We start from the raw sequence: 22,763 nt of genomic DNA, 5'->3' as shown, positions 1-22,763 counted from the left end.
AGAGAGTGGAGAGAGATGACTCAAGTAGCGGAGTAAACTATAAAAATGGGCATTACACACGGCATATCACATTTACCAAACCAAGCATTCAAATACCGTTTTAGAAGGTGAAGTAAAACCCCAACCGGTCCTTGCATCAATACGGGTGTATAGACAAATAGAGTTTACATTATTCAAAATATTCAAAGCTTTCCTTAAGTTCGGGTCAGTCACAGTGGTCAGGTATTCTGCCACTGTCTACTGTCTGTTTAGGGCCAAATAGTATTCTAGTTTGCTCAGTTTTTTTGTTAATTATTTCCAATGTGTCAAGTAATTATCTTTTTGTTTTCTCATGATTTGGTTGGGTCTAATTGTGTTGCTGTCCTGGGGCTCTCTGGGGTGTGTTTGTGTTTGTGAACAGAGCCCCAGGACCAGCTTGCTAAGGGACTCTTCTCTGGGTTTATCTCTCTGTAGGTGATGGCTTTGTTATGGAAGGTTTGGGAATCGCTTCCTTTTAGGTGGTTGTAGAATTTAACGGCTCTTTTCTGGATTTTGATAATTAGCGGGTATCAGCCTAATTCTGCTCTGCATGCATTATTTGGTGTTTTATGTTGTACACAGAGGATATTTTTGCAGAATTCTGCATGCAGAGTCTAAATTAGGTGTTTGTTCCATTTTGTGAATTCTTGGTTGGTGAGCAGACCCCAGACCTCACAACCATAAAGGGCAATGGGCTTTATGACTGATTCAAGTATTTTTTGCCAGATCCTAATTGGTATGTCAAATTTTAGGTTAATTTTGATGGCATAGAAGGTCCCTCTTTCCTTGTCTCTCAGATCGTTCACAGCTTTGTGGAAGTTACCTGTGGCGTTCAAATTTAGGCCAAGGTATGTATCGTTTTTTTGTGTGCTCTAGGGCAACGGTGTCTAGATGGAATTTGCATTTGTGGTCATGGCAGCTGGACATTTTTTGGAACACCATTATTTGGTCTTACAGAGATTTACTGTCAGGGCCCAGGTCTGTCAGGACCCAGGTCTGACAGAATCTGTACAGAAGATATAGGTACTGCTGTAGGCCCTCCTTGGTTGGTGACAGAAGCACCAGATCATCAGCAAACAGTAGACATTTGACTTCAGATTTTAGTAGGGTGAGGCCTGGTGCTGCAGACTGTTCTAGTGCCCTCGCCAAGTCGTTGATATATATGTTAAAGAGGGTGGGGCTTAAGCTGCATCCCTGACTCACCCCATGACCCTGTGTGAAGAAACGTGTGTGTTTTTTGGCCATTTTAACCGCACACTTGTTGTTTGTGTACATGGATTTTATAATGTTGTTTGTTTCTCCCCCAACATCACTTTTTATCAATTTGTATAGCAGACCCTCATGCCAAATTCAGTCAAAGGCTTTTTTGAAATCAACAAAGCATGAGAAGACTGCCTTTGTTTTGGTTTGTTTGTTTGTCAATTAGGGTGTGTAGGGTGAATACGTGGTCTGTGGTACGGTAATTTGGTAAAAAGCCAATTTGACATTTGCTCAGTACATTGTTTTCACTGAGAAAATGTGTAAGTCTGCTGTTAATGGTAATGCAGAGGATTTTCCCAAGGTTGCGCATATCCCTCGATAGTTATTGGGGTCAAATTTGACTCCACTTTTGTGGATTGGGGTGATCTGTCCTTGGTTCCAAATATTGGGGAAGATGCCAGAGCTAAGGATGATGTTAAAGAGTTTAAGAATAGCCTATTTAAATTTTATGTCTGTATATTTTATAATTTCATTGTCCTGTCTACTCCTGCTCCTTCCCTCTGGCGTACGACGTAGCCAGAGTGCTAACCACCGGTCCTGGCACTCATCATTACGCACCCCTGGCACTCATCATTATGCACCCCTGGCACTCATCATTACGCACCACTGGCACTCATCATTACGCACACCTGGCACTCATCATTACGCACACCTGGCACTCATCATTACGCACCCCTGGCACTCATCATTACGCACCCCTGGCACTCATCATTACGCACACCTGGCACTCATCATTACGCACCCCTGGCACTCATCATTACGCACCCCTGGCACTCATCATTACGCGCATCTGTGAATCATTATGATTCACATCTGGACTCCATTACCTTCATTATTTCCTCCCTTTATATGTTACTCTCCCATGTTCACTCACCAGTTGGTATTTTTCTTGTGTATCGGCGGACATGTTAGTGGCGTGTTCTTGGTTTTGTCGTTTTATTACAAATTTTCACCTGCTTCTGAATCACCGCCCCATCATTACATTCATTGAGGATACCATCAACACCACAGGCCTTTTTGGCCTGGGTTTGTATTTTGTCCTATAGTTCATTCAAGGTAGTTGGATAATCCAGTGGGTTCTGGTAGTCTTTAATAGTTGATTAACTCTTAAGTCTACCCCTTCCTTTTTCGAACATTCTGTTAAAAATCGCGCAACTTTTCAGCGTCCTGCTACTCATGCCAGGAATATAGTATATGCATATGATTAGTATGTGTGGATAGAAAACACTCTGAAGTTTCTAAAACTGGTTAAATCACGGCTGTGACTATAACAGATCGTGTGTTTCATTGAAAAACGCAAGAAAAACTGCTCTCTGAAAGCTAAAAATAATTTCCATAAGTCACTTTCATGGGTTGTTAAAAGGGGACAAAATTTAATATTGACCTGCATGCAATTCATACAAATTCCACACGATGTCGCCATTGTCGTCATTTTCAATTGAATTTTTTGTTGGAAAATCCAACTATCTGGATTCCGTTTCTTCCGGTCTCCACCGGGCTCTTTTCAATGTGGACATTGGCAGCCATTGATTTGCAGACGAGGAGCTATTGAATATACATCGCCCTGTAATCATTTTGATAGATTATAAACGTTTACTAATACCTAAAGTTGGATTACAAAAGGATTTCGAAGTGTTTTGTGAAAGTTTATCGTCGACTTTTTTAATTTTAAAAAATGACGCAGCGTTTAAAAACGATATTTTTTTCTGAATGACACAGCTTCCATAGAAAGCTATTTTGGGTATATATGGACCGATTTAAACGAAAAAAAGACCCAATAGTGATGTTTATGGGGCATATAGGAGTGCCAAGAAAGAAGCTCGTCAAAGGTAATGAATGTTTTATATTTCTGCGTTTTGTGTTGCGCCGGCTAAGCTATATCTTTGTTTACATCGCATTCAGGCATTTTGGGGTGTTGCATGCTATCAGATAATAGCTTCTCATGCTTTCGCCGAAAAGCATTTTAAAAATCTGACTTGTTGGCTAGGTTCACAACGAGTGTAGCTTTAATTCAATACCCTGCTTGTGAATTTTGATCAAGGTTTGAGTTTTAACGAGTACATTTAGCATTTAGCGTAGCGCATTTGCATTTCCAGGTGCCTAGTTGAGTCATATGCGTCTCAAGTAGAATCAAGAAGTTAAAGAAGTGGTTCATTCATACATCTCCATTTTTGGATAGATAATTCTTTGTGTTTTCCAATTTTCACAGAAGTGGTTAGAGTCTATGGATTCTTCAATTACATTGAGCTGTTTTCTGACGTGCTGTTCCTCTTTTCGTAGTGTATTTTAGTGATTCACCATAGTGAAGGCGTAGACTCAGGTTTTCTGGGTCTCTTCATGTATGTCTTTGGTTGGACAGGTTTCTCAATTTCTTATTTAGGTTTTTGAATTCTTCATCAGACCATTTGTCAATACTAATTTTCTTCGGTTTTCTGTTTGAAATGCCAGGTTAACATTTGGTTATGAGGCAGTCAAGGGACATACTTGCGTTTACCCTTGTGTGGAAGTCTTTTCGTGGTAGCAGGGTGGAGATAACCACTTCTGTGTTGAGGAAAGAAGACGATTATTTTTCAATCACTCCCTTGAGTGCTGTGGTCACACTTTCCTGCTGTGCTCTCAGGTCGTTTGTGCCTGTGTGTATTATTATGTAGCTGGGTGGGCCTAGTTGGTCCTCAGACGGAAGGTCTAGGGCGCGCTGGGTGTTTTGACAACAGAGTTTAGACACTGTTTGGGAAAATGTTTTTTTCTTATCTTTCCCGTTTGAGTCCATAAGGAGGACAATCTGTGTCTTATGTAAGCCCTCAGTGGGTGTGGGGGGGTTGTCAGGAGGGGTATCAGGGTGCTCAGAGTGAGTGGGATCCCCTGGGCTTGGCCTTCATTTGTCTGTCCCCCTGTGTTTACGACGCTATGATCAGGGTCTGGGGTGGACTGTCCTGCTGTGGTGTGGAGACATTTGTAGGGAGTTGAGGTGGGCTGTTCTGCTGTGGTGTGGAGACTTTTGTAGGGAGCTGAGGTGGGCTGTTCTGCTGTGGTGTGGAGACTTTTGTAGGGAGCTGAGGTGGGCTGTTCTGCTGTGGTGTGGAGACTTTTGTAGGGAGTTGAGGTGGGCTGTTCTGCTGTGGTATGGAGACTTTTGTAGGGAGCTGAGGTGGGCTGTTCTGCTGTGGTGTGGAGACTTTTGTAGGGAGTTGAGGTGGGCTGTTCTGCTGTGGTGTGGAGACTTTTGTAGGGAGCTGAGGTGGGCTGTTCTGCTGTGGTGTGGATACTTTTGTAGGGAGCTGAGGTGGGCTGTTCTGCTGTGGTGTGGAGACTTTTGTAAGGAGCTGAGGTGGGCTGTTCTGCTGGCTTCTCTGCGGGTGTGGACACCTCTCAAATGGGTTGTTCTGTCACACACCATCCCCCTCACCCTCTCCTCCATCCCCCTCACCCTCTCCTCCATCCCCCTCACCCTCTCCTCCATCCCCTCACCCTCTCCTCCATCCCCCTCACCCTCTCCCCCAGCAGTCTGATCCTCTCCTTGTGCTCTGTTCTCCTGCTCCAGCTCTTTCTCCTGTTGATGTTTTCTCACTACAGTCCAGAGTGCAGATATCTCTCCACACCTCCAGCTCTCTGGGTCTGGTTAAGGGGGTGTTGTTGTGCTGGACTGTTGTCTGGGTCTGTGCTGACTGGAGTGTAATCACCTGCTGTTCCAGCTCCAACTGCCTTACCTCCAGCTGGGTAAATGTATCCTTCATTTCAATGAGGGAGTAGTATTCTGTGCTGGGAGGTTGACTTTCCGCTTGGGGTTGCTCTTCTGTAATGAAGAGAGCCGCTGGGGTTGGGAGTATCTTTCTCAAGGTAGAGCTTCTCTCTCTCTCTCTAACTCTCTCTCTCTCTAACTCTAACTCTCTCTCGCGCGCGCGCGCTCTCTCTCTCTCTCCCGGGTGTTCTCTCTCTTTCTCTCTCTTGTTCTCTCGCATTCTCTCTCGTTCTCTCTCTCTCGCGCTCTCTCTCTCTCTCGCGCTCTCTCTCTCTCTCGTTCTCTCTCTCTCGTGCTCTCTCTCTCTCTCGATCTGTACTTTCCCTCATCATTCCCCCTCCCCTGGTCCTGATAGGTACCCGTTACACAAGGCTGAGAACAATAACATCTAAGGCTCCCTTCATAGTGTGTTGTAGTCCAGATGCTAGTGTTGGAGCTAATTGCTTCATTAATAATGTACTGATGGTTTGCAGCACGTTAGCAACTCAGCCTGTCCCTGGTCATTAGCTCATTAGAGAAGTGTGAAGAAATGTAATGTCAGGAGGAGAGAGAGAGGGATCAAGGAATGGGTAGGTGGCCTTCAGGGATAGTTGGTTCATTGCCAGTCCAGTAGTACAACCCAGGCAGGAAAGACTACAGTTCCCCCTGATGGTATATATATAATATATATACCATCATATATATAATATATACCATCATATATATAATATATAGCAGCGGAGGCTGGTGGGAGGAGCAATAGGAGGATGGGCTCATTGTAAGTAGTGTTTATATATGGTATATCAGAGTAGGTGGAGCTGTAGGAGGATGGGCTCATTGTAAGTAGTGTTTATATATGGTATATCAGAGTAGGTGGAGCTGTAGGAGGATGGGCTCATTGTAAGTAGTGTGTATATATACGGTAGGAGCTGTAGGAGGATGGGCTCATTGTAAGTAGTGTATATATACGGTATATCAGAGTAGATGGAGCTGTAGGAGGATGGGCTCATTGTAAGTAGTGTATATATACGGTATATCAGAGTAGGTGGAGCTGTAGGAGGATGGGCTCATTGTAAGTAGTGTTTATATACGGTATATCAGAGTAGGTGGAGCTGTAGGAGGATGGGCTCATTGTAAGTAGTGTATATATACGGTATATCAGAGTAGGTGGAGCTGTAGGAGGATGAGCCCATCCTTACAATGAGCCCATCCTCCTACAGCTCCACCTACTCTGATATACCGTATATAAACACTACTTACAATGAGCCCATCCTCCTACAGCTCCACCTACTCTGATATACCGTATCTATACACTACTTACAATGAGCCCATCCTCCTACAGCTCCACCTACTCTGATATACCGTATATAAACACTACTTACAATGAGCCCATCCTCCTACAGCTCCACCTACTCTGATATACCGTATATATACACTACTTACAATGAGCCCATCCTCCTACAGCTCCACCTACTCTGATATACCGTATATAAACACTACTTACAATGAGCCCATCCTCATACAGCTCCACCTACTCTGATATACCGTATATAAACACTACTTACAATGAGCCCATCCTCCTACAGCTCCACCTACTCTGATATACCGTATATATACACTACTTACAATGAGCCCATCCTCCTACAGCTCCACCTACTCTGATATACCGTATATAAACACTACTTACAATGAGCCCATCCTCATACAGCTCCACCTACTCTGATATACCGTATATAAACACTACTTACAATGAGCCCATCCTCCTACAGCTCCACCTACTCTGATATACCGTATCTATACACTACTTACAATGAGCCCATCCTCCTACAGCTCCACCTACTCTGATATACCGTATATACACACTACTTACAATGAGCCCATCCTCCTACAGCTCCACCTACTCTGATATACCGTATATAAACACTACTTACAATGAGCCCATCCTCCTACAGCTCCACCTACTCTGATATACCGTATCTATACACTACTTACAATGAGCCCATCCTCATACAGCTCCACCTACTCTGATATACCGTATATAAACACTACTTACAATGAGCCCATCCTCCTACAGCTCCACCTACTCTGATATACCGTATATACACACTACTTACAATGAGCCCATCCTCCTACAGCTCCACCTACTCTGATATACCGTATATAAACACTACTTACAATGAGCCCATCCTCCTACAGCTCCACCTACTCTGATATACCGTATCTATACACTACTTACAATGAGCCCATCCTCCTACAGCTCCACCTACTCTGATATACCGTATATAAACACTACTTACAATGAGCCCATCCTCCTACAGCTCCACCTACTCTGATATACCGTATATATACACTACTTACAATGAGCCCATCCTCCTACAGCTCCACCTACTCTGATATACCGTATATAAACACTACTTACAATGAGCCCATCCTCATACAGCTCCACCTACTCTGATATACCGTATATAAACACTACTTACAATGAGCCCATCCTCCTACAGCTCCACCTACTCTGATATACCGTATATATACACTACTTACAATGAGCCCATCCTCCTACAGCTCCACCTACTCTGATATACCGTATATAAACACTACTTACAATGAGCCCATCCTCATACAGCTCCACCTACTCTGATATACCGTATATAAACACTACTTACAATGAGCCCATCCTCCTACAGCTCCACCTACTCTGATATACCGTATCTATACACTACTTACAATGAGCCCATCCTCCTACAGCTCCACCTACTCTGATATACCGTATATAAACACTACTTACAATGAGCCCATCCTCCTACAGCTCCACCTACTCTGATATACCGTATATAAACACTACTTACAATGAGCCCATCCTCCTACAGCTCCACCTACTCTGATATACCGTATATAAACACTACTTACAATGAGCCCATCCTCCTACAGCTCCACCTACTCTGATATACCGTATATAAACACTACTTACAATGAGCCCATCCTCCTACAGCTCCACCTACTCTGATATACCGTATATAAACACTACTTACAATGAGCCCATCCTCCTACAGCTCCACCTACTCTGATATACCGTATATAAACACTACTTACAATGAGCCCATCCTCCTACAGCTCCACCTACTCTGATATACCGTATATACACACTACTTACAATGAGCCCATCCTCCTACAGCTCCACCTACTCTGATATACCGTATATAAACACTACTTACAATGAGCCCATCCTCCTACAGCTCCACCTACTCTGATATACCGTATCTATACACTACTTACAATGAGCCCATCCTCATACAGCTCCACCTACTCTGATATACCGTATATAAACACTACTTACAATGAGCCCATCCTCCTACAGCTCCACCTACTCTGATATACCGTATATAAACACTACTTACAATGAGCCCATCCTCCTACAGCTCCACCTACTCTGATATACCGTATCTATACACTACTTACAATGAGCCCATCCTCCTACAGCTCCACCTACTCTGATATACCGTATATAAACACTACTTACAATGAGCCCATCCTCATACAGCTCCACCTACTCTGATATACCGTATCTATACACTACTTACAATGAGCCCATCCTCCTACAGCTCCACCTACTCTGATATACCGTATATAAACACTACTTACAATGAGCCCATCCTCCTACAGCTCCACCTACTCTGATATACCGTATATAAACACTACTTACAATGAGCCCATCCTCCTACAGCTCCACCTACTCTGATATACCGTATATAAACACTACTTACAATGAGCCCATCCTCCTACAGCTCCACCTACTCTGATATACCGTATATAAACACTACTTACAATGAGCCCATCCTCCTACAGCTCCACCTACTCTGATATACCGTATATAAACACTACTTACAATGAGCCCATCCTCCTACAGCTCCACCTACTCTGATATACCGTATATACACACTACTTACAATGAGCCCATCCTCCTACAGCTCCACCTACTCTGATATACCGTATATAAACACTACTTACAATGAGCCCATCCTCCTACAGCTCCACCTACTCTGATATACCGTATATAAACACTACTTACAATGAGCCCATCCTCCTACAGCTCCACCTACTCTGATATACCGTATATAAACACTACTTACAATGAGCCCATCCTCCTACAGCTCCACCTACTCTGATATACCGTATATACACACTACTTACAATGAGCCCATCCTCCTACAGCTCCACCTACTCTGATATACCGTATATAAACACTACTTACAATGAGCCCATCCTCCTACAGCTCCACCTACTCTGATATACCGTATCTATACACTACTTACAATGAGCCCATCCTCATACAGCTCCACCTACTCTGATATACCGTATATAAACACTACTTACAATGAGCCCATCCTCCTACAGCTCCACCTACTCTGATATACCGTATCTATACACTACTTACAATGAGCCCATCCTCATACAGCTCCACCTACTCTGATATACCGTATATAAACACTACCGGTCAAAAGGTTTTAGAACATCTACTCATTCAAGGGTTTTTCTTTATTTTGACTATTTTCTACATTGTAGAATAATAGTGAAGACATCAGAACTATGAAATAACACATGGAATCATGTAGTAAGCAAAAAAGTGTTAAACAAATCAAAATATATCAAACTAGCCACCCTTTGCACACTCTTGGCATTCTCTCAACCAGCTTCATGAGGTAGTCACCTGGAATGCATTTCAATTATGGAATTTCTTTCCTTCTTAATGCATTTGAGCCAATCAGTTGTGTTGTGACAAGGTAGGGTTGGTATACAGAAGATAACCCTATTTGATAAAAGACCAAGTCCATATTATGGCAAGGACAGCTCAAATAAGCAAAGAGAAACAACAGTCCATCATTACTTTAAGACATGAAGGTCAGTCAATACGGAACATTTCAAGAACTTTGAAAGTTTCTTCAAGTGCAGTCACAAAAACCATCAAGAGCTATGATGAAACTGTCTCTCATGAGGACTGCCACAGGAATTGTAGATTGATTGATGTCCTTATCTCCTCAGAGATTGTGAGAGCCATGACGTATGTGATCAACCAGGGGATGTCCATGTACTGGGGGACATCTCGATGGACAGCCATGGAGATCATGGTGAGTTAACCCTATGACCTTTAACCCCTAACCCCTGACCCGTAGCCCATGTGACAAAACCTCCCTACAGTACTCACACAATCTTCACTTTAAAACTCTCATTACAGATCAGGCTCATACAGCAAGTCTGTGAGCCCTCAAAGGCAGTCAATAATCTGTGGAGGCCTCTGACAGAGCCTCGGCGCGAGCCTCGGCGAGAGACTCAGAGCCTCAGAGAGAGCCTCAGAGAGAGCCTCAGAGAGAGCCTCGGAGAGAGCCTCAGAGCCTCAGAGAGAGCCTCAGAGAGAGCCTCGGAGAGAGCCTCAGAGCCTCAGAGAGAGCCTCAGAGAGAGCCTCGGAGAGAGCCTCAGAGCCTCAGAGAGAGCCTCAGAGAGAGTCTCGGAGAGAGCCTCGGAGAGAGCCTCAGAAACTCGGAGAGAGCCTCCGAGAGAGCCTCAGAATCTCAGAGAGAGCCTCGGAGCGAGCCTCAGAATCTCAGAGAGAGCCTTCAGAGAGAGCCTTCAGAGAGAGCCTTCAGAGAGAGCCTCGTAGAGAGCCTCGTAGAGAGCCTTCAGAGAGAGCCTTCAGAGAGAGCCTTCAGAAAGAGCCTTCAGAGAGAGCCTCGTAGAGAGCCTCGTAGAGAGCCTCGTAGAGAGCCTCGGAGCCTCTTGTTTGTGTGCTGAATAACAGGGAAACAGGCTGTCTGTCTGTGGACCTTTTTATGTCCTGGCTGATTTGGAGGAGAAGGGGGAGGATAGGAGAGATGGTGGCTAACTACATTTCTAAGAAAAAAAGCCTGATAATGACCGATTGCTAAAGCATCCCCAGGATTTTCTGTAGTCAACAACCTCTCGTTCTCTGCAAGTGTGTGTTAAGCGCAGCACATGATGTTGTGTTGATTGTGATTAGGGTGAATGTTGTAGCGTAGCAGCTCAGATGAAAGCACTGTAATTTAGACACCATCTATAATGCAGTGGTATACACAGACATGGGGAACAGAGCCGAGAGGCAAACCAGCCCCCCCCACCACAGCCTGTAGCAGATAAGAGTGGTTGTGCTGATGTTTAAGAAAGCAATGAGCGCTGTACGTGTATTTTCTATGGCATTTCTCTTTGCAAACGCACATATGGAAACATAGATATGCGAGGCAAGTGAATTGGTGTGAGAAATATAGACTAAGCTAAATGAGCTGAATACAGTATAATTCATGAATTCTGATTAGGATCCCTCTCCTCATCTCTCCAAAAAACTCTCTCTCTCTTGCGCCCCCCCCCCCCTCTCTCTCTCTCTCTCTCTCGCGCTCCCCCTCTCTCTCTCTAGGAGGCGTACTCTGTGGCCAGACAGTTTAACCTGATCCCTCCGGTGTGTGAGCAGTCTGAGTACCATCTCTTCCAGAGGGAGAAGGTGGAGGTCCAGCTTCCAGAACTCTACCACAAGATAGGCATGTGTCAATCATCCAGGCTGGCCACGCCCACTTCTCTCACATATGCTGAATGTTCACCATCCTCCCATCTGCTACAGGGTTCTAAACAGTGGATACAAACATAATCAATCCTTATATGATTGTAATAAAGTGATATGATAACGTCCTCCTGAGCACTCCACTCCCCTAACATCTGCTGGGGTTCAGACCGGGGATTTCATGAGAGCGTCTGTTTGGTGTCCGTCTGATTGACAGTGATAATAGATCTCACAGTTATCTGTCACTCACTCCCTCCCTCCCTCTCTGTTCCCACATTCCCTCTGGTCTCCATGGTGACAGGTGTCGGGGCAATGACGTGGTCTCCGCTGGCCTGTGGCATCATCACAGGGAAGTACCAGAACGGCATCCCAGAAACCTCCAGGGCATCCATGAAGGTAGGTCCTGTATCCACTCAACAACCTCTCAGTCTCACTGCAGAATCCGACATTTCTAAAAAATAAAAATAAAAATGCAGGTTAAGTTTAGGCATTAACTCCAGATGGTTAAGGTAAGGGTTAAAGTTTGAAAACGAGTGCCTAGCCGGAGCTCGCGGCTTCGCCCATCCGCTTATACCCATTAAGTCATCTCTCAACATCCTGAGTACCTGGACGGATGTTGAATACCGCCTTGAGAGACCTGCCTGATACACTTCCAGCTCTCTCTCTCTGTCTCTCTGTCTCTCTCTTCTCCCTCTCCACTCTTTTCCTGTCGCTCTCCCTCTTTCTCTCTTTCCCCTCTTTCTCTCTGTCTCTCTGTCTCTCTCTTCTCCCTCTCCACTTTTTTCCTGTTGCTCTCCCTCTTTCTCTCTTTCTCTCTCTCTGTCTCTCTCTTCTCCCTCTCCACTCTTTTCCTCTCGCTCTCCCTCTTTCCCTCTTTCCCCTCTCTCTCTCTGTCTCTCTGTCTCTCTCTTCTCCCTCTCCACTCTTTTCCTCTCGCTCTCCCTCTTTCCCTCTTTCTCTCTGTCTCTCTGTCTCTCTCTTCTCCCTCTCCACTCTTTTCCTCTCGCTCTCCCTCTTTCCCTCTTTCTCTCTGTCTCTCTGTCTCTCTCTTCTCCCTCTCCACTCTTTTCCTCTCGCTCTCCCTCTTTCCCTCTTTCCCCTCTCTCTCTCTGTCTCTCTGTCTCTCTCTTCTCCCTCTCCACTCTTTTCCTGTCGCTCTCCCTCTTTCTTTCTTTCTCTCTTTCCCTCTTTCTCTCTCGCTCTCGTTCTCTCTCCCTCTGCAGTCGTATCAGTGGTTAAAGGAGAAGATAGTGAGTGAGGATGGGAGGAAACAGCAGGCGAAGCTGAAGGAGCTGGGACACATTGCTGAGAAGCTGGGCTGTACTCTCCCACAGCTGGCCGTAGGTGAGAGAGATGAGCATGGGCACACACAAACACTACTTTGTTTCAGTACTTTAGTATTAATGATGGTAGAGCGCCACCAAGTGGATGCCAACAGTACATTCACATTTCTATGAGGAATTCCATTAATGTCACACTAGATTAAACAACCCATAATTGTCCCCCGCTCTGTCATTTCCTCCCTCCTTCCTTCTCTCCTTCCCTAGCCTGGTGTTTGAGGAATGAGGGGGTGAGTTCAGTCCTCCTGGGATCCTCCAGTCCAGAGCAGCTAACAGAGAACCTAGGCGCCATACAGGTAAAAAAACACACACACACACACACACACACACACACACACACACACACACACACACACACACACACACACACACACACACACACACACACACACACACACATTTTTGAGGAGTAAAAATGTATTCCCATTCAAAATCCTATTTTCCCTAACTCCTAAATCACACCCTAAGTTCTGACCCTAAACTTAACTCATAAGTCTAAAATATCATTTTACCAAATTGAGGACATGGAAATATAAAATGTTTTGTTATCCTGGTGGTCTTGTCAGGACCATTGTGTGTCTGAAAACGTAGGAAAACATGTCCTCACACGTTCTGATATTTTCCACAGTTCCTTCCAAAAATGACGTCTCATGTGGTGTCGGACATCGATCACATACTGGAGAACAAGCCGTACAGTAAGAAGGACTATCGCTCCTAGACACCCAGGAGGAAGCAGAACCACTACTGTACAACCACTGTGGATCCAGTTCCACCAACCTCCTGGGCTCAGCCTCCATGGGGTTTCAGCTCAGTCTAATCCCAGCCCAGTTCAGGCCTGCTCAGCTCAGCCCCAGCATTCTTAGTCCAGTGTAACCGAGCTCAGTTCAGCCTAACCCTGCTAACCCTCTGCCTAGACCAGCTTTCAGCTCAGCTTACTCTTATCAGTAGATTCTCTGTCTCCTGAGTTTGTTAACCATGTAGGTGCATGCTTCCTCTCTGATGTGCCTGGACTTTCTCTTCAAAGGCACATTGTACAAAACAACACAGAAAGGGGATAAAACTTAGAATATACCGTAAACGTCTTTCACAATGCATTTTGAAAACAAACTCCTCTCTTCAAGCCAGTATACTGCATTTGACCACCGTTTGACCTCGCAAAGCAGAGCACCCTGGGAAAGTGAGTTTCAGCCACAGGCCTTTGTTCTGTCTGTGCGGGGAAGAATGTGCATGTTGTCGCCCCCATCTGGTCGTATGAGAAACTGCTATCCGATATCTTCAATAGATTATTAGTGAGAGAGCGCAGGAGAATCTCATTTGCATTTTCCTTGGGAGAATCTCAATTCCATACTCCTCGCATCCTCTCTCCTCACCAACTTCTCAAAACCCATTGGAGGAGAAGGTCAGAGGGGAGAGACCCCTGGCTTTCTCATCCAATGGGTTTTGAGAAGGAGGAGAGGAAAGAGGACGTGGGGAGGCAAGGAAATGCAATTAAGATTCTCCCAGTGGCCTATCTGCTCTGTATAATGCCTGTCTGAGTGAGCAGGGGGCCTCCTGTACTGTATACTCTCTGTCTGCATCCATAGAGGAGAATCCTGCCTCTCCTCCTCCTGCCTGTAATTTGAACCTGCATCTTTAGTTGCTGACGGGAATCTGGGATAGCACAAGCCACTCTGTGACATAACCTCCCAACCAGACCAATGTTACCTGTGGGTGTTGCTGGTTAGATAATGTGAAAGATAGGTGAAGTATTTAGAAAGATGTAGGCCTATATCTATTCTATAATAATACGTGAAAATAAGTTTCTTCTGTGGGTTAGAATTTTTTTTTGTCTTTCAGGGGTGTATATACAGGATTAAACTTTATTGTGCAAACCTTGTAACGTAAGCAAAACAGACCTCAAGTCCCCTTTGTTGCAATATGAAACTAAAGTATTCTATAAATAACCTAGAAATATTCTATAAATAACCTAAGTATTCTATAAAGAACCTATAAGTATTCTATAAAGAACCTATAAGTATTCTATAAAGAACCTATAAGTATTCTATAAAGAACCTATAAGTATTCTATAAAGAACCTAAGTATTCTATAAAGAACCTATAAGTATTCTATAAAGAACCTATAAGTATTCTATAAAGAACCTATAAGTATTGTGTAAATAACCTATAAGTATTCTATAAAGAACCTATAAGTATTCTATAAAGAACTTATAAGTATTGTGTAAATAACCTATAAGTATTGTGTAAATAGTGTTGTACTGTTTCTCCTCTCTCAGCAGCACAATACATCCATGGCTGTTTGGTGCTGATCCAAGGCTCTGCTCCTGGGTTTACCCATTTAGCCCAGACTGACAATGTAAACTACTGTATTAAAACATATCAGACCGTTATAAAGGTGTTGTTTTCTACAGTATCTAAAGTTATCAGAAGAGAGGATTTACCAACTATAAATCAGTGTTTCCCAAACTCGGTCCTGGATCTCCCTCTGCGTGCATTTTCTGTTCTTCTGCCCTAGCACTCCACAGTTCATTCAAATCATCACAGCTTGATGAGGAGTTGGCTATTTGAATTAGCTGTGTGGTGCTCGGGCAAAAACCAGAACGTGCACCCGTGGGTGGGTGGGGGACTGAGTTTAGGACACCCTGAACTATATTACTGACATGATCAGTGTCCATCCATCTATCCTGATCATTAATGTACATATTTCCTATCCTGCCATGAGAAGAGTGACCTCTCTGTAAATAGCATATATATATATATATATATAGAATAATATAAACTCAACACGCAACCATTTCAGATTTGCCCGAGTAACAGTACATACACGGAAATCAGTCAATTGAAGAAAAGAAAAAAAAACATTAGTCCCTAATCTATGGATTTCATATGACTGGGAATACAGATATCTGTCACAGATAAAAGGTATTGGATCAGAAAACCAGTCAGTATCTGAGTGTAACCACCATTTACACGCCTCATGCAGCTGTGTAACGTCGTCCCACACCTTTTCAATGGCTGTGCGGAGCTGCTGGATATTGGCGGGAACTGGAACACGCTTCCGTACACGTCGATCCAGAGCATCCCAAACATGCTCAATAGGTGACATGTCTGGTGAGTATACAGGCCATGGAAGAACTGGGACATTTTCAGCTTGCAGGAAATGTGTACAGATCCTTGCGACGTGGGGCCGTGGATTATCATGCTGAAACATGAGGTGATGGTGGTGGATAAATGACATGACAATGGGCCTCGGGATCTCGTCACAGTATGTTTTGTGCATTAAAATTGCCATCTATAAAATGCCATTGTGTTTAGTCCGTAGCTTATGCGTGTCCATACCATAACTCCACCATGGGACACTCAGAAATCCTCTCACCTACACAACACCACACGTGGTCTGTGTTATGAGGCCGGTTGGGCGTACTGCCAAATTCTCTAAAACAACGGAGGCAGTTTATAGTAGAGAAATTAACATTGAATTCTCTGGCAACAGCTCTGGTGGACATTCCTGCAGTCAGCATGCCAATTGCACGCTCCCTCAAAACATGACATTGTGTTGTGTGAAAAAAACTGCACATTTTAGTGGCCTTTTGCCCCACAGCACAAGGTGCACCTGTGTAATGAGTATGATGTTGAATCAGCTTCTTGATATGCCACACCTTTCAGATGGAAGGATTATCTTGGCAAAGGAGAAATGCTCACTAACAGAGAGGTAAACAAATGTGCCACAACATTTGAGAGAAATAAGCTTTTTGTTTATATGGAACATCTGTGGGATCCATTTCAGCTCATGAAAACACTTGATATGCGTTTATATTCTCATTCAGTTTAAAAAATAATATGACACTTCATTAATAAATGCACAATGATGATGAAATCTATTGGCGTTTCATTCCTGGAAATGTAAATCAGTTTCTGATTATTTGCTGATTGACAATAATAACCACACACACACCGGTTCTTGATCTGGCCACTTTAATTAGTACAAAAAGTGTAGGACAGAGTGACCTGGAGTGACCTCCAGACATTTGATCATGCATTTCATGAAGACTTACAGCTGAAATGATTATTTTAATTCTCCTTCCCTCAATCATTACAAAAAAATATCCAAGCTTCACCCCAGCCCCCCTTGACCCAAACCCCATTCCCTCCTCCTAGCTTCACCCCAGCCATCCCTGACCCAAACCCCATTCCCTCCTCCTAGCTTCACCCCAGCCCTCCCTGACCGAAACCCCATTCCCTCCTCCTAGCTTCACCCCAGCCCAGCCCTCCCTGACCCAAACCCTCCTCCTAGCTTCACCCCAGCCCAGCCCTCCCTGACCCAAACCCTCCTCCTAGCTTCACCCCAGCCCAGCCCTCCCTGACCCAAACCCTCCTCCTAGCTTCACCCCAGCCCTCCCTGACCCAAACCCTCCTCCTAGCTTCACCCCAGCCCTCCCTGACCCAAACCCTCCTCCTAGCTTCACCCCAGCCCTCCCTGACCCAAACCCTCCTCCTAGCTTCACCCCAGCCCTCCCTGACCCAAACCCTCCTCTTCTCAGTTGTTCATTTCTTTCTTTCCTCCTTTACTTGGATCCAGTGGACAGCAGGGCGATGAGGCCAGATGAGGCACTGATGGACAGGATGTAGTTACTGGGGAACAATGGGTTAAGGAGAAAAAAAACATACCTGGGAGGAAATGGCAGGCAACTAGTGTGAGGGAATAACGCTTCAGGTTGAGCTACATACCATACTTATAGTATATGGGTGAGCAATAAGAATCTCCTACACACACACACACACACAGATTTCAGCATCTCCACTCAACCCCACGCACACACTCCTCAGACATTTTTCAGCCAGAGGAAAACAGCAATCCAGACATGTACATAGAATACAGCTGTGGCAACCTGAAGATTCAATACAAAATCTGTACTTGAACAAACTAGTGATTGGCTGTAGTCTGTGGCCTAGCCAATGAATAAGCAAAGATGTTTCCTCTACGAGTACTACATCACAACAGGACAATGAGAATGCCAGGATGTGAGTCAAGCCTCAATCATTTAGTAAAGGAACATTCATCTATTTTCAGCTTCAGTAAAGCACCCATAGTTCCTACTGGAACTTTACCTGTCTAGTTAAATTGATGATGAATGTGCTTAAAATGGGATACACGGTGGGGTTGAAGTTCTTCAGCAGGAAGAAGGAGGCGATGATGACGAGGACCAGGAACAGAGTGTTGTTATAGAAGATAGAGAAGGTGGTGGCCTCATAATCAGCTACCTCGTTCTTTTTCCACAAGATCCTAACATGGGGAGGAGAAGGTTGTATCAAATCAGTCAGTTACCTCCTCCTTACACAGGATCCTAACATGGGGAGGAGAAGGTTGTATCAAATCAGTCGGTTACCTCCTCCTTACACAGGATCCTAACATAGGGAAGGAAGAGTTCAACCATTTGTGCATGTACTTGAGAACAGGGTTTAAATGGCTAAGCATGCTGTTTGGTAGCCTGGTCCAGATCTGTTCTCACTAGCCTGGTCCAGACCTGATCTCACTAGCCTGGTCCAGACCTGATCTCACTAGCCTGGTCCCAGACCTGATCTCACTAGCCTGGTCCCAGACCTGATCTCACTAGCCTGGTCCCAGACCTGATCTCACTAGCCTGGTCCCAGACCTGATCTCACTAGCCTGGTCCCAGACCTGATCTCACTAGCCTGGTCCCAGACCTGATCTCACTAGCCTGGTCCCAGACCTGATCTCACTAGCCTGGTCCCAGACCTGATCTCACTAGCCTGGTCCCAGACCTGATCTCACTAGCCTGGTCCCAGACCTGATCTCACTAGCCTGGTCCCAGACCTGATCTCACTAGCCTGGTCCCAGATCTGATCTCACTAGCCTGGTCCCAGATCTGATCTCACTAGCCTGGTCCCAGACCTGTTTGTGCTTTTACCTACTCTGTTGTCAAGCCATTTTACATGTAAAGTCGGTAAGGAGTTGCCAGAAACAGACTGGCCCCCAGGCTATATTAAAGAGACCAGAAACAATCTGGGAACCCAGGCTATATTAAAGAGGCCAGAAACAATCTGGGAACCCAGGCTATATTAAAGAGACCAGAAACAATCCGGGAACCAAGGATATATTAAAGAGACCAGAAACAATCCGGGAACCCAGGCTATATTAAAGAGAACAGAAACAGACTGGCAACCCAGGCTATATTAAAGAGACCAGAAACAGACTGGCACCCAGGCTATATTAAAGAGACCAGAAACAGGCTGGTACCCAGGCTATATTAAAGAGACCAGAAACAGGCTGGTACCCAGGCTATATTAATGAGACCAGAAACAGGCTGGCACCCAGGCTATATTAAAGAGACCAGAAACAATCCGGGAGCCCAGGCTATATTAAAGAGACCAGAAACAATCCGGGAACCAAGGATATATTAAAGAGACCAGAAACAATCCGGGAACCCAGGATATATTAAAGAGACCAGAAACAGGCTGGTACCCAGGCTATATTAAAGAGACCAGAAACAGGCTGGTACCCAGGCTATATTAAAGAGACCAGAAACAGGCTGGTACCCAGGCTATATTAAAGAGACCAGAAACAGGCTGGTACCCAGGCTATATTAAAGAGACCAGAAACAGGCTGGACTAGACTATATTAAAGAGACCAGAAACAGGCTGGCACACAGGCTATATTAAAGAGACCAGAAACAGGCTGGCACACAGGCTATATTAAAGAGACCAGAAACAGGCTGGCACCCAGGCTATATTAAAGAGACCAGAAACAATCCGGGAGCCCAGGCTATATTAAAGAGACCAGAAACAATCCGGGAACCCAAGCTATATTAAAGAGACCAGAAACAATCCGGGAACCCAAGCTATATTAAAGAGACCAGAAACAGGTTGGACTAGACTATATTAAAGAGACCAGAAACAGGCTGGCACCCAGGCTATATTAAAGAGACCAGAAACAATCCGGGAACCAAGGATATATTAAAGAGACCAGAAACAATCCGGGAACCCAGGCTATATTAAAGAGAACAGAAACAGACTGGCAACCCAGGCTATATTAAAGAGACCAGAAACAGACTGGCACCCAGGCTATATTAAAGAGACCAGAAACAGGCTGGTACCCAGGCTATATTAAAGAGACCAGAAACAGGCTGGTACCCAGGCTATATTAATGAGACCAGAAACAGGCTGGCACCCAGGCTATATTAAAGAGACCAGAAACAATCCGGGAGCCCAGGCTATATTAAAGAGACCAGAAACAATCCGGGAACCAAGGATATATTAAAGAGACCAGAAACAATCCGGGAACCCAGGATATATTAAAGAGACCAGAAACAGGCTGGTACCCAGGCTATATTAAAGAGACCAGAAACAGGCTGGTACCCAGGCTATATTAAAGAGACCAGAAACAGGCTGGTACCCAGGCTATATTAAAGAGACCAGAAACAGGCTGGTACCCAGGCTATATTAAAGAGACCAGAAACAGGCTGGACTAGACTATATTAAAGAGACCAGAAACAGGCTGGCACACAGGCTATATTAAAGAGACCAGAAACAGGCTGGCACACAGGCTATATTAAAGAGACCAGAAACAGGCTGGCACCCAGGCTATATTAAAGAGACCAGAAACAATCCGGGAGCCCAGGCTATATTAAAGAGACCAGAAACAATCCGGGAACCCAAGCTATATTAAAGAGACCAGAAACAATCCGGGAACCCAAGCTATATTAAAGAGACCAGAAACAGGTTGGACTAGACTATATTAAAGAGACCAGAAACAGGCTGGCACCCAGGCTATATTAAAGAGACCAGAAACAGGCTGGTACCCAGGCTATATTAAAGAGACCAGAAACAGGCTGGTACCCAGGCTATATTAAAGAGACCAGAAACAGGCTGGTACCCAGGCTATATTAAAGAGACCAGAAACAATCCGGGAACCAAGGATATATTAAAGAGACCAGAAACAATCCGGGAACCCAGGCTATATTAAAGAGAACAGAAACAGACTGGCAACCCAGGCTATATTAAAGAGACCAGAAACAGACTGGCAATCCAGGCTATATTAAAGAGACCAGAAACAGACTGGCAATCCAGGCTATATTAAAGAGACCAGAAACAGACTGGCACCCAGGCTATATTAAAGAGACCAGAAACAGGCTGGTACCCAGGCTATATTAATGAGACCAGAAACAGGCTGGCACCCAGGCTATATTAAAGAGACCAGAAACAATCCGGGAGCCCAGGCTATATTAAAGAGACCAGAAACAATCCGGGAGCCCAGGCTATATTAAAGAGACCAGAAACAATCCGGGAACCCAAGCTATATTAAAGAGACCAGAAACAGGTTGGACTAGACTATATTAAAGAGACCAGAAACAGGCTGGCACCCAGGCTATATTAAAGAGACCAGAAACAGGCTGGTACCCAGGCTATATTAAAGAGACCAGAAACAGGCTGGTACCCAGGCTATATTAAAGAGACCAGAAACAGGCTGGTACCCAGGCTATATTAAAGAGACCAGAAACAGGCTGGTAACCAGGCTATATTAAAGAGACCAGAAACAGGCTGGTACCCAGGCTATATTAAAGAGACCAGAAACAGGCTGGACTAGACTATATTAAAGAGACCAGAAACAGGCTGGCACCCAGGCTATATTAAAGAGACCAGAAACAGGCTGGTACCCAGGCTATATTAAAGAGACCAGAAACAGGCTGGACTAGACTATATTAAAGAGACCAGAAACAGGCTGGTACCCAGGCTATATTAAAGAGACCAGAAACAGGCTGGTACCCAGGCTATATTAAAGAGACCAGAAACAGGCTGGACTAGACTATATTAAAGAGACCAGAAACAGGCTGGCATCCAGGCTATATTAAAGAGACCAGAAACAGGCTGGCACCCAGGCTATATTAAAGAGACCAGAAACAGGCTGGCACCCAGGCTATATTAAAGAGACCAGAAACAGGCTGGACTAGACTATATTAAAGAGACCAGAAACAGGCTGGTACCCAGGCTATATTAAAGAGACCAGAAACAGGCTGGTACCCAGGCTATATTAAAGAGACCAGAAACAGGCTGGCACCCAGGCTATATTAAAGAGACCAGAAACAGGCTGGTACCCAGGCTATATTAAAGAGACCAGAAACAGGCTGGACTAGACTATATTAAAGAGACCAGAAACAGGCTGGACTAGACTATATTAAAGAGACCAGAAACAGGCTGGACTAGACTATATTAAAAAGAGACCAGAAACAGGCTGGACTAGACTATATTAAAGAGACCAGAAACAGGCTGGACTAGACTATATTAAAGAGACCAGAAACAGGCTGGTACCCAGGCTATATTAAAGAGACCAGAAACAGGCTGGACTAGACTATATTAAAGAGAGCAGAAACAGGCTGGACTAGACTATATTAAAGAGACCAGAAACAGGCTGGACTAGACTATATTAAAGAGACCAGAAACAGGCTGGACTAGACTATATTAAAGAGACCAGAAACAGGCTGGACTAGACTATATTAAAGAGACCAGAAACAGACTGGACTAGACTATATTAAAGAGACCAGAAACAGGCTGGTACCCAGGCTATATTAAAGAGACCAGAAACAGGCTGGACTAGACTATATTAAAGAGACCAGAAACAGGCTGGTACCCAGGATAGCTGTTTAAGTGAGACCACTACAGCTTCAACAACATGAAATTGAGAGGGGAAAGAAATGTCTTCTAGAGTACTCGGTAACCCACTCAGGAGTGATTGACATGTTATCTGTCCAATCACAGACTGGCTGGCAGACTGACCTCTCATCCTTCTCCTTGCGTGACATCTTGCGATTGTCAGCCTCAGAGAGTTTCCTTGTCACCTCCTTGGAGACAG

The 22,763-nt window shown here is 44.6% G+C and overlaps 2 protein-coding genes across 3 annotated transcripts in view; one reads left to right on the top strand and one right to left on the bottom strand.

The window, feature by feature from the left end:
- Positions 1-15,289, top strand: part of LOC139382373 (potassium voltage-gated channel subfamily A regulatory beta subunit 1a) — a 160,031-nt gene extending 144,742 nt beyond the window's left edge. Inside the window, exons 9-14 of one of the 2 annotated variants that reach the window (XM_071126372.1) lie at positions 10,034-10,119; positions 11,419-11,539; positions 11,861-11,955; positions 12,783-12,903; positions 13,107-13,195; positions 13,528-15,289. In XM_071126372.1, the coding sequence (XP_070982473.1) occupies positions 10,034-10,119; positions 11,419-11,539; positions 11,861-11,955; positions 12,783-12,903; positions 13,107-13,195; positions 13,528-13,617 (602 nt within the window). In that variant the 3' untranslated portion in view covers positions 13,618-15,289. The remainder of the gene's footprint in view (positions 1-10,033; positions 10,120-11,418; positions 11,540-11,860; positions 11,956-12,782; positions 12,904-13,106; positions 13,196-13,527) is intronic. The other variant, XM_071126373.1, reaches the window with a different exon arrangement.
- Positions 15,290-16,853: 1,564 nt separating this feature from the next.
- LOC139382532 (signal sequence receptor, gamma) overlaps positions 16,854-22,763 on the bottom strand; it is a 6,817-nt gene continuing 907 nt past the window's right edge. Inside the window, exons 3-5 of the mRNA XM_071126629.1 lie at positions 22,688-22,763; positions 18,048-18,179; positions 16,854-17,527 (exon numbers count right to left, since the gene is read on the bottom strand). The exon at positions 22,688-22,763 is cut by the window's right edge and continues 23 nt beyond it. Coding sequence (XP_070982730.1) covers positions 17,461-17,527; positions 18,048-18,179; positions 22,688-22,763 — 275 coding nt within the window. The 3' untranslated portion in view covers positions 16,854-17,460. The remainder of the gene's footprint in view (positions 17,528-18,047; positions 18,180-22,687) is intronic.

Source organism: Oncorhynchus clarkii, chromosome 24 (assembly GCF_045791955.1).
Source record: "Oncorhynchus clarkii lewisi isolate Uvic-CL-2024 chromosome 24, UVic_Ocla_1.0, whole genome shotgun sequence".
Lineage (NCBI taxonomy): Eukaryota > Metazoa > Chordata > Actinopteri > Salmoniformes > Salmonidae > Oncorhynchus > Oncorhynchus clarkii.
Note: the sequence above shows the minus strand (reverse complement) of the source record. Positions and strands in the feature narration are given on the sequence as shown.